Source organism: Bombina bombina, chromosome 6 (assembly GCF_027579735.1).
Source record: "Bombina bombina isolate aBomBom1 chromosome 6, aBomBom1.pri, whole genome shotgun sequence".
NCBI lineage: Eukaryota > Metazoa > Chordata > Amphibia > Anura > Bombinatoridae > Bombina > Bombina bombina.
In genome coordinates this window covers 242,239,859-242,252,614 of record NC_069504.1, presented here as the reverse complement: position 1 = coordinate 242,252,614, position 12,756 = coordinate 242,239,859, and the positions used below count along the sequence as shown (strand labels likewise).

Below are 12,756 nucleotides of genomic sequence, written 5' to 3'. Positions count from 1 at the left end.
TTAATAGCCCCTAGGATATCGGTACTTGTAGAAGTATTCTATTATCTTGCAAAACTAGTTTTTATGCTATTTAAAAACTGGGTATTTAAATGATACCCTTCCCCTAGACTCCTCACCAGAGCCCTGACATGTGTACCCTTCGAAAAAGCCGACAAGGAGCGAAACATGTCAGGGCTCTGGTGAGGAGTCTAGTGAACTCCTGTGTTTTAGGCAGCGTTCTGGTGGCACGATCAGCGTGACCCTTTATGTAATAGACTCAGTTGTTTAACCGCTATTATATTTATAATCTATCTAGATAATTTTAGCTGCATATGGTTTAGGAGTTAATTTGTCAATCTTATACTAACAAGCCGGTATTTAGTTTTTACTTTTAAGCTCAAATCTATTCGGTCGCTTATAGGTAAATAGACTATAACTATTCCGGTTTTTATTATGATTTAAACTTATTAACTCGCTAGCCCAAATCCATTAAGCATTGCTCAATCGAAGTACCACAAGCATTGTTGATTTTCTATAAACATGATACCTGTCAATTTAATATAGAACGGTATTTTTTGTTACCACACTTTTAACTTGAGTTACCACAAAACAGATGTCCAAAGCTTAGTACCTTCAATATCTATACATTGTGTTAACTCACTTTCATGGACAATTTAACCTAGAAGTGTTGAGACATATCTGTTAACCCTGGTTGTTAGATTAACACAACAGGCCACAAATACTCAGGTTACTAGCTAGGATGTTTTTCAAGACTGATAGCAAAGTCTAACCTGTTATCCTTGTATTTTGATACCTATATTTAACCCTAGCCGCTATCGTTTCTATTGTGCTAAGTATACACTCAGATACTCAGATATACACAACAATATTTAAACATTTGGCATCTTGCCTCATCTTTATAGTGAGTTGCAACGTTATATAATTATACCACTAGGAGATTATAAATTGAATCAGTTTAGTATTAATCAGTTATTTCGTTTCATTTTATCTCCAACCAACAGCACTCTAGTGCAATAAGCACATTGTAAGTTTGTACAAATGTAAACTTTCATTAACTCTTTGTGTGCCAAAGACCCATTATACTTGGTTACAATATACACACAAATGTTAACCATTGTTCTAACATTTCTAAGCATGCAAGTGTATAAGATCACCAGGCATCATATTGTTCAATACTGACAAACGGATTAACCCATTATTGTTACACTTTGATCTTTAGTGTTATAGCACGAATGCTTAATCTCAGAGTGACCTATATCTCTGTGTCAATTCACAAGTGGAATATAACACAGTTAAAGGGACAGTATACTGTAAAATAGATTTTCCCTTAAAGGGACATAATACTCATATGCTAAATCACTTGAAACTGATGCAGTATAACTGTAAAAAGCTGACAGGAAAATATCACCTGAGCATCTCTATGTAAAAAAACATAATTTATGTAAGAACTTACCTGATAAATTCATTTCTTTCATATTAGCAAGAGTCCATGAGCTAGTGACGTATGGGATATACATTCCTACCAGGAGGGGCAAAGTTTCCCAAACCTCAAAATGCCTATAAATACACCCCTCACCACACCCACAATTCAGTTTAACGAATAGCCAAGAAGTGGGGTGATAAAAAAAAGTGCGAAAGCATATAAAATAAGGAATTGGAATAATTGTGCTTTATACAAAATCATAACCACCACAAAAAAAGGGCGGGCCTCATGGACTCTTGCTAATATGAAAGAAATGAATTTATCAGGTAAGTTCTTACATAAATTATGTTTTCTTTCATGTAATTAGCAAGAGTCCATGAGCTAGTGACGTATGGGATAATGACTACCCAAGATGTGGATCTTTCCACACAAGAGTCACTAGAGAGGGAGGGATAAAATAAAGACAGCCAATTCCTGCTGAAAATAATCCACACCCAAAAATAAAGTTTAACGAAAAACATAAGCAGAAGATTCAAACTGAAACCGCTGCCTGAAGTACTTTTCTACCAAAAACTGCTTCAGAAGAAGAAAATACATCAAAATGGTAGAATTTAGTAAAAGTATGCAAAGAGGACCAAGTTGCTGCTTTGCAAATCTGGTCAACCGAAGCTTCATTCCTAAACGCCCAGGAAGTAGAAACTGACCTAGTAGAATGAGCTGTAATTCTCTGAGGCGGAGTTTTACCCGACTCAACATAGGCAAGATGAATTAAAGATTTCAACCAAGATGCCAAAGAAATGGCAGAAGCTTTCTGGCCTTTTCTAGAACCGGAAAAGATAACAAATAAACTAGAAGTCTTACGGAAAGATTTCGTAGCTTCAACATAATATTTCAAAGCTCTAACAACATCCAAAGAATGCAACGATTTCTCCTTAGAATTCTTAGGATTAGGACATAATGAAGGAACCACAATTTCTCTACTAATGTTGTTGGAATTCACAACTTTAGGTAAAAATTCAAAAGAAGTTCGCAACACCGCCTTATCCTGATGAAAAATCAGAAAAGGAGACTCACAAGAAAGAGCAGATAATTCAGAAACTCTTCTGGCAGAAGAGATGGCCAAAAGGAACAAAACTTTCCAAGAAAGTAATTTAATGTCCAATGAATGCATAGGTTCAAACGGAGGAGCTTGAAGAGCTCCCATAACCAAATTCAAACTCCAAGGAGGAGAAATTGACTTAATAACAGGTTTTATACGAACCAAAGCTTGTACAAAACAATGAATATCAGGAAGAATAGCAATCTTTCTGTGAAAAAGAACAGAAAGAGCAGAGATTTGTCCTTTCAAAGAACTTGCGGACAAACCCTTATCTAAACCATCCTGAAGAAACTGTAAAATTCTCGGTATTCTAAAAGAAAAAAGATGAGAAAGACACCAAGAAATATAAGTCTTCAAGACTCTATAATATAGCTCTCGAGATACAGATTTACGAGCCTGTAACATAGTATTAATCACAGAGTCAGAGAAACCTCTTTGACCAAGAATCAAGCGTTCAATCTCCATACCTTTAAATTTAAGGATTTCAGATCCTGATGGAAAAAAGGACCTTGTGACAGAAGGTCTGGTCTTAATGGAAGAGTCCACGGTTGGCAAGAGGCCATCCGGACAAGATCCGCATACCAAAACCTGTGAGGCCATGCCGGAGCTACCAGCAGAACAAACGAGCATTCCTTCAGAATCTTGGAGATTACTCTTGGAAGAAGAACTAGAGGCGGAAAGATATAGGCAGGATGATACTTCCAAGGAAGTGATAATGCATCCACTGCCTCCGCCTGAGGATCCCGGGATCTGGACAGATACCTGGGAAGTTTCTTGTTTAGATGGGACGCCATCAGATCTATTTCTGGAAGTTCCCACATTTGAACAATCTGAAGAAATACCTCTGGGTGAAGAGACCATTCGCCCGGATGCAACGTTTGGCGACTGAGATAATCCGCTTCCCAATTGTCTATACCTGGGATATGAACCGCAGAGATTAGACAGGAGCTGGATTCCGCCCAAACCAAAATTCGAGATACTTCTTTCATAGCCAGAGGACTGTGAGTCCCTCCTTGATGATTGATGTATGCCACAGTTGTGACATTGTCTGTCTGAAAACAAATGAACGATTCTCTCTTCAGAAGAGGCCAAAACTGAAGAGCTCTGAAAATTGCACGGAGTTCCAAAATATTGATCGGTAATCTCACCTCCTGAGATTCCCAAACTCCTTGTGCCGTCAGAGATCCCCACACAGCTCCCCAACCTGTGAGACTTGCATCTGTTGAAATTACAGTCCAGGTCGGAAGCACAAAAGAAGCCCCCTGAATTAAACGATGGTGATCTGTCCACCATGTTAGAGAGTGTCGAACAATCGGTTTTAAAGATATTAATTGAGATATCTTCGTGTAATCCTTGCAACATTGCTTCAGCATACAGAGCTGAAGAGGTCGCATGTGAAAACGAGCAAAGGGGATCGCGTCCGATGCAGCAGTCATAAGACCTAGAATTTCCATGCATAAGGCTACCGAAGGGAATGATTGTGACTGAATGTTTCGACAAGCTGAAGTCAATTTTAGACGTCTCTTGTCTGTTAAAGACAGAGTCATGGACACTGAATCCATCTGGAAACCCAGAAAGGTTACCCTTGTCTGAGGAATCAAAGAACTTTTTGGTAAATTGATCCTCCAACCATGATCTTGAAGAAACAACACAAGTCGATTCGTATGAGATTCTGCTAAATGTAAAGACTGAGCAAGTACCAAGATATCGTCCAAATAAGGAAATACCACAATACCCTGTTCTCTGATTACAGACAGAAGGGCACCGAGAACCTTTGTAAAAATTCTTGGAGCTGTAGCTAGGCCAAACGGCAGAGCCACAAACTGGTAATGCTTGTCCAGAAAAGAGAATCTCAGGAACTGATAATGATCTGGATGAATCGGAATATGCAGATATGCATCCTGTAAATCTATTGTGGACATATAATTCCCTTGCTGAACAAAAGGCAAGATAGTCCTTACAGTTACCATCTTGAACGTTGGTATTCTTACATAACGATTCAATATTTTTAGATCCAGAACTGGTCTGAAGGAATTCTCCTTCTTTGGTACAATGAAAAGATTTGAATAAAACCCCATCCCCTGTTCCGGAACTGGAACTGGCATAATTACTCCAGTCAACTCTAGATCTGAAACACATTTCAGAAATGCTTGAGCTTTTACTGGATTTACTGGGACATGGGAAAGAAAAAATCTCTTTGCAGGAGGTCTCATCTTGAAACCAATTCTGTACCCTTCTGAAACAATGCTCTGAATCCAAAGATTGTGAACAGAACTGATCCAAATTTCTTTGAAAAAACGTAACCTGCCCCCTACCAGCTGAGCTGGAATGAGGGCCGCACCTTCATGTGGACTTAGAAGCAGGCTTTGCCTTTCTAGCTGGCTTGGATTTATTCCAGACTGGAGATGGTTTCAGGCTTTTGTTCTTTGTTGAAACGAAAGGAACGAAAACGATTATTAGCCCTGTTTTTACCTTTAGATTTTTTATCCTGTGGTAAAAAAGTTCCTTTCCCACCAGTAACAGTTGAAATAATGGAATCCAACTGAGAACCAAATAATTTGTTACCCTGGAAAGAAATGGAAAGTAAAGTTGATTTAGAAGCCATATCAGCATTCCAAGTTTTAAGCCATAAAGCTCTTCTAGCTAAAATAGCTAGAGACATAAACCTGACATCAACTCTGATAATATCAAAAATGGCATCACAGATAAAATTATTAGCATGCTGTAGAAGAATAATAATATCATGAGAATCATGATGTGTTACTTGTTGCGCTAAAGTTTCCAACCAAAAAGTTGAAGCTGCAGCAACATCAGCCAAAGATATAGCAGGTCTAAGAAGATTACCTGAACACAGATAAGCTTTTCTTAGAAAGGATTCAATTTTCCTATCTAAAGGATCCTTAAACGAAGTACCATCTGACGTAGGAATAGTAGTACGTTTAGCAAGGGTAGAAATAGCCCCATCAACTTTAGGGATTTTGTCCCAAAATTCTAATCTGTCAGACGGCACAGGATATAATTGCTTAAAACGTTTAGAAGGAGTAAATGAATTACCCAATTTATCCCATTCTTTGGAAATTACTGCAGAAATAGCATTAGGAACAGGAAAAACTTCTGGAATAACCACAGGAGCTTTAAATACCTTATCCAAACGTTTAGAATTAGTATCAAGAGGACCAGAATCCTCTATTTCTAAAGCAATTAGTACTTCTTTAAGTAAAGAACGAATAAATTCCATTTTAAATAAATATGAAGATTTATCAGCATCAACCTCTGAGACAGAATCCTCTGAACCAGAAGAGTCATCAGAATCAGAATGATGATGTTCATTTAAAAATTCATCTGTAGGGAGAGAAGTTTTAAAAGATTTTTTACGTTTACTAGAAGGAGAAATAACAGACATAGCCTTCTGTATGGATTCAGAAACAAAATCTCTTATATTATCAGGAACATTCTGCACCTTAGATGTTGAAGGAACTGCAACAGGCAATGGTACTTTACTAAAGGAAATATTATCTGCTTTAACAAGTTTGTCATGACAATCAATACAAACAACAGCTGGAGAAATAGCTACCAAAAGTTTACAGCAGATACACTTAGCTTTGGTAGATCCAGCACTAGACAGCGATTTTCCTGTAGTATCTTCTGACTCAGATGCAACGTGAGACATCTTGCAATATGTAAGAGAAAAAACAACATATATATAAAGCAAAATTGATCAAATTCCTTAAATGACAGTTTCAGGAATGGGAAAAAATGCCAAAGAACAAGCTTCTAGCAACCAGAAGCAATGAAAAATAAGACTTAAATAATGTGGAGACAAAAAGCGACGCCCATATTTTTCGCGCCAATAAGACGCCCACATTATTTGGCGCCTAAATGCTTTTTGGCGCCAAAATGACGCCACATCCGGAACGCCGACATTTTTGGCGCAAAATAACGTCAAAAAAATGACGCAACTTCTGGCGACACGTATGACGCCGGAAACGGAAATGAATTTTTTGCGCCAAAAAAGTCTGCGCCAAAAATGACGCAATAAAATGAAGCATTTTCAGCCCCCGCGAGCCTAACAGCCCACAGGGAAGAGTCAAATTTTTGAAGGTAAGAAAAAATGATTAAATCAAATGCATTATCCCAAATATGAAACTGACTGTCTGAAAATAAGGAAAGTGAACATTCTGAGTCAAGGCAAATAAATGTTTGAATACATATATTTAGAACTTTATAAACAAAGTGCCCAACCATAGCTTAGAGTGTCACAGAAAATAAGATTTACTTACCCCAGGACACTCATCTACATGTTTGTAGAAAGCCAAACCAGTACTGAAACGAGAATCAGCAGAGGTAATGGTATATATAAGAGTATATCGTCGATCTGAAAAGGGAGGTAAGAGATGAATCTCTACGACCGATAACAGAGAACCTATGAAATAGACCCCGTAGAAGGAGATCACTGCATTCAAATAGGCAATACTCTCCTCACATCCCTCTGACATTCACTGCACGCTGAGAGGAAAACCGGACTCCAACTTGCTGCGGAGCGCATATCAACGTAGAATCTAGCACAAACTTACTTCACCACCTCCATCGGAGGCAAAGTTTGTAAAACTGAATTGTGGGTGTGGTGAGGGGTGTATTTATAGGCATTTTGAGGTTTGGGAAACTTTGCCCCTCCTGGTAGGAATGTATATCCCATACGTCACTAGCTCATGGACTCTTGCTAATTACATGAAAGAAAGGAAGATATTTTACCTCACAATTTCCTCAGCTCACCAGAGTAAGTCCTGTGTAAAAAGTTATACTCAGCTGCTCCCAGCTGCAGGTAAAAAAAATTAAAAAAAATGAAGAAATGAACAGCAGCCAATCAGCATCAGCAGTGCTGAGGTCATGAACTCTTACTGTGATCTCATGAGATTTGACTTAACTCTCATGAGATTTCATAGTAAGCTTCCTTTACCTGATTGGTGAAATAATATGAGAGTGCACGATGCTCATCCCTTCAGATGTCCCAGGACAGACACACTAAAATGCTGCTTAGAAATCCTTTACAATGGCAGGTGGCTACTGAGGAACTTTTGAGGTAAAATGTCTTTCTTTTTTACATAGAGATGTTCAGGAGATATTTTCTAGTCAGCTTTTTACAGCTATGCTGCATCACTTTCAAGTGTTTAAACATTTGGGTATTATGGCCCTTTAATGTGTTTACAATTGCTTTTTTTACCAACTGCAGAGTAAAAAATGTATGAAAATTAGCATTTTAAGGTTTATTTGTGTATATTAAAGCTCTTACTTTGTGTTTTGAAGCCACAACCTAATAAAATGGGATGAGCTTGTAGGTATAATCAGATCTCATTACTGTATCACATTGTGTACATATACATGTTTCTTTATCTTATATCTGTCCATAAAACAATCACCAGTACTTGGAGAGAACAATGGAAAAATCAGCATTTTATTACCTTATCTCTGCTATATCCCACTGGCAGTGTAATTTCTTCTGCTGGCTGTGTTTACAAAGCTTATCTATAGCTTGGACCTAGGGCCACAAACTTTCAGAATAGGTGGAGATACCATATGCTAAATCAACTATTTCAAATGCCAATATAAGGGTAAAGGAGATACCTGTAAACAATTTAATACACTCCAGCAGGTTAAGTGGATCATTGGAAACAAATTAAAGAGGAGAATATTTTTGAGTAAACTGTCCCTTTAAGATATTTTGTGATATTCAAACACCAGTCACATACAGGGTTTAACCCCTAATACCTTTACGTTCCTTTTCATTAGGTACATATACTATATTGAGCAGCAGCTATCATTTTCTAATATTATTTTTATATTCTGCTATTATTGGAGATATATAATATTGATTGCTAGCTATTTATGCTAGCATCTTCCTCCGTAATAGATACTATATAGGTTATCCTATTGGTGAGCCCATTGAGATGCTATATTACTAGCATCTATTTATTCCGCCGATTTGCCCCCTCTACGTAGTTTTAACTTGTATGTTGTTTGTGTGTTGTTTTCATTTTTAATTTTATCTTAATAAAAGTTATATTTTAATTAACCACACTATCTGACCCAATTGTCATATATAATATTAAGACATTGTCCTTTTATATAATCAAGTGTGATTGAATCACCTTTTTGGACTCTGGAGTGCTATCAGTGTATACTTTTTTTGTGGGGGGGTCTTGGCTCTCCATATCTCTTTTTTGTAAAAGTTATTATTATACACAGCACCAACCTTGGAACCCACAGTGATAGTACTGGAGTATCCATATATTAGGCAGAAGTCCTTATATATTTTTGTAGTGCCATTGGTATATTCCCTTTTATCTTCAATATCTCCATAGCGTTTGATCTAATGTGAAATGACAAACATAACAAGATATGCATACAATGCCCCCTCCTGCTCATTGTATAGGGGTGCAGCTTACCACCTCCGGCACCAGGAATCCTCCAGTAGAGGAGATCTGCTGATGTGCATCACAGCAGGGAGGAATGACAGAAGTAGGAGAATAGCGTGCCTAAACTCAGCAAGGGAAAACTCTAACTGCCTCACTCCTAAGCCTCCAAACTGCGCTCTGAATCTTGCTTGCACAATAAAAAAAACGACCTCAGCCATCTTAGCGCTCCCAAGTAGGTTCATGTACCAAAAGAGGAGCGCTACAAAAAGCCGGTCCTGAGCAAAGGCACATATTTAAAGGGACCTGGAGTAAATAAAACTACCAAGCAGCTTATGAAGCCACTAAGCTATCAAGCAATATAAGCACCCAGGCCTCATATAAGAAGTAGCTAAATAAAAGAAGTCCAGTCCCTAGAACTGAAAAAGTTACAAGTGATTCCACAGCCCTGGTGAAATAAAAAATGCACAAACCCCAAACTGTAAAACACTGTGTTCCCATTATCACAGTCAATTACCAAGTTGATCTGTATCAAACATTTGTACTGTGATGTCTTTTACAGAGTTTACGGTTACTGTAAGGGGCATTGCTTATGTATTGTACTGTTCGGATCTGACTATGATGTACATTAGTGCATGCACCTACAGATAGCCTGTGAGCAGTGTGGGACATGCAGGTACTCACCCAGGTAATGTCACCTCCACTATTCTTACCCACTCAAGGATACAGTAGAGAGCCATCCTGTACTGTAACTTACAGCTGTGGATTTACTAAGGGAGTACTTCTTCATGGCCAAACAGGAGGAGGCTAAGGAACTTCCCAGCAACACCCGTGGCAGACTTGTAATCACAAGACCAGAGAGATTTACATTGCACATAACTCTCCATTGAGGGAGATTTTGGGGGTGAAACCCCTGTAAACATTCAAAAAAAAAATCCAGAACACCTCTATCCTTGCTCTCTCTTTGACGAGGCAAAGAACTACTGGGAGAGAGAGGAAAGTAGGAGGGATACTTTAAAGGGCCATAATACCCAAATGTTTAAACACTTATAAGTGATGCAGCATAGCTGTAAAAAGCGGACTAGAAAATATCACCTGAACATCTCTATGTAAAAAAGAAAGATATTTTACCTCAAAAGTTCCTCAGTAGCCACATCCCATTGTAAATGACTTCTAAGCAGCAAATTAGTATGTCTGTCCTGGGACAGCTGAAAGGATGAGCCTCGTGCACTCTCATATTATTTCCCTATTCAGATTAGGGAAGTTTACAATGAAATCTCATGAGAGTTAAGTCAAATCTCATAAGATCACAGTAAAAGAGTTCATGACCTCAGCACTGCTGATGCTGATTGGCTGCTGTTCATTTCATCATTTTTTTATTTTTATTTTTTTTTTACCTGCAGCTGGGCTGCAGCGGAGTATAACTTTTTACACAGAACTTACTCTGCTGAGCTGAGGAGATTGTGAGGTAAAATATCTTCCTTTTTTACATAGAGATGCTCAGGTGATATTTTCCTGTCAGCTTTTTACAGTTATACTGCATCAGTTTCAAGTGATTTAGCATATGAGTATTATGTCCCTTTAAGCTTTGTGTGGGGTGTCTTTGCCTCCTCCTGGTGGCCAAGGGATGAATTCCCACAGGTAAGGATTTTCGTGGATCATCACCACCTTAATCTAGCTAAACAGTTACTTTAGAGTTATTTTATATTGCATTGTAGGTATAGCATGTCTCATACTTAGAACTTAAAATACCTGTGTAGTTATTAGAGATAACATTTCAAAATATTAAAACACAAGTGGTCTCCTTTATATCGGAGTATCCCTGCTACTCTTATTTTACAGGTTTAAGAGGTCCAAAAGTGTGCAAGTAAGAGGTTACATTGACATACTGTTTAAATATTGTTCACTGGAATTTTTCCTGGTTATCTTACTATCATAATAGGAAGATACAAATATTCTTATGTATTACTTGATATATGTACTGCACTGAAACTTTGTTTATTGTTCCATTATGTCTGTATGCCTTGATCTAAACCTCAATCAATTAAAAAAAAATTATATATATATTTATTTTTTTAATTGCATGCTCTATCTAAACCATGAATTGTGTTTCATTTTGTACTTTACTGTCCCTTTAAACTACTCATTGAAAATGTATTTCATCTGTAGTTAGGAAAATAAATTAGGTATATTTGTTTTTTCATGGCAATCAAAAATATTGTCATAATATATTGACAAAACATAAGGAACTCTTTGAAATATACTCCAAAATTATACAGAACTTCAAATCATAAATTAATGCATAGCTGGACAAAAACAAACCACTGCAAGAAAAGAATTAAAAAGATAAATTAATAAATAGCAACTACAGTAATACAAATGTGCATCATTTAATAGTAATTTTTAGGAGCTAGAAACAGATAAATGTAGAAAAATACAAAAAATTGTACAAGCCAATCTGGCTCCTGGGAATTGTCAAACCCTAAAATATAATGCATGATTTTGCATAGGGGAGTCAATTGAAGAAGCTGATTTTATACAATATTTAAAAGGGGTGCAATGTTAAATGATTAAAGGGATAGGAAAGTCAAAATAAAACTTGTATGATCCAGATAGATCATGTAATTTTAAGATACTTTTAAATTAACTTCTATTTTAAAATGTGCTTCGTTGGTAACCCTGGGTGAAAATGAATACGCACATATCATACACTAGTGGGATCTGGCTGCTGATTGGTGACTGCACACATTTGCTTCTTGTGATTGGCTAACTAGATGTGTTCAGTTAGCTGCCATTAGTGCAATGCTGTTCCTTCAGCAAAGGCTTACAGAAGAATGAAGCATATTTGATAATAGAAGTAAATTGGAAAGTTGTTCAAAAATGTTATGTTCTATCCAAATCATGAAAGAACATTTTGGAGTTTCCTGTCCCTTAAATTGTTAACATAAGAGGGTTAACTCTGGACCACTTTCAGAAGTTGAGCTGAAATTGGCATAGCAATCAAACTGGAATAAGTTTATAACTTACTTATGTTTAATATTATACCATATATCTAAAACTACTTGTATTTTCAAATAAAGAAACAGTAGACTGCATCCTCACCTGCATATTATACGAGCATCAAAGCGTAGCTTATTTGACAGGATGTTTTCTGTTAAAGCAGAACTTGTTTTTATCCTGTTAATAAAATAATAATAATCATAATAAAAAAAGAAGTACACAAAATTCATAAGCTATAAAACATGAAAATAAATTGAAACACCAGAAAAAAAAAATATACAGGTGAATTTAACAGTTCACTGTAGTTATAAGTGGTAAATTAGTCAACCAGTGATCACTGTGTGTTGCACAAGATGAAGTTATCAAATATCTCACCAATTCCAGGTGCATGTAGCTGCCAGCCTCTACATTAAAGTGATAGTAAATCCTAGCGTTTGTGAAACGCTATTTTGCTGTGAGGTGACGTTCCCACCTCTTAGCCAATAGCAGTCCGGGCCTGCTGGCATTATGCTGGATAGCTAGCATGTTATTGGCTAAGATCACCTCACAGCAAAATAGCTTTTTGCCGTGGGCTGCCTGAGGCACTCAGCGTGGCGAACGCAGCAGACAAATAAAGGAACTTTTAGCATGAAGTATTTTATATTTCATGACTGAAAGTCCCCTTTATATGTTGCACTAGTAAATCCTAGCATTTCACAACGCTAGGATTTACTAGCACTTTAAACTTAAAAATACAGCAATCCACAATAAAGGGAATGGGCATTTGAGGGTTGTGGAATGTCGTGATTTCAAAAATTAAAAATCACATTTATTGGAAAGGTGTG

At 37.1% G+C, this 12,756-nt stretch overlaps 1 protein-coding gene across 1 annotated transcript in view; it reads right to left on the bottom strand.

Annotated features, from left to right (window-relative positions):
* CAPS2 (calcyphosine 2) overlaps positions 1 to 12,756 on the bottom strand; it is a 314,122-nt gene that overhangs the window by 228,311 nt on the left and 73,055 nt on the right. The window contains exon 10 of the mRNA XM_053716776.1: positions 12,035 to 12,109. Within this exon, the coding sequence (XP_053572751.1) occupies positions 12,035 to 12,109 (75 nt within the window). The remainder of the gene's footprint in view (positions 1 to 12,034; positions 12,110 to 12,756) is intronic.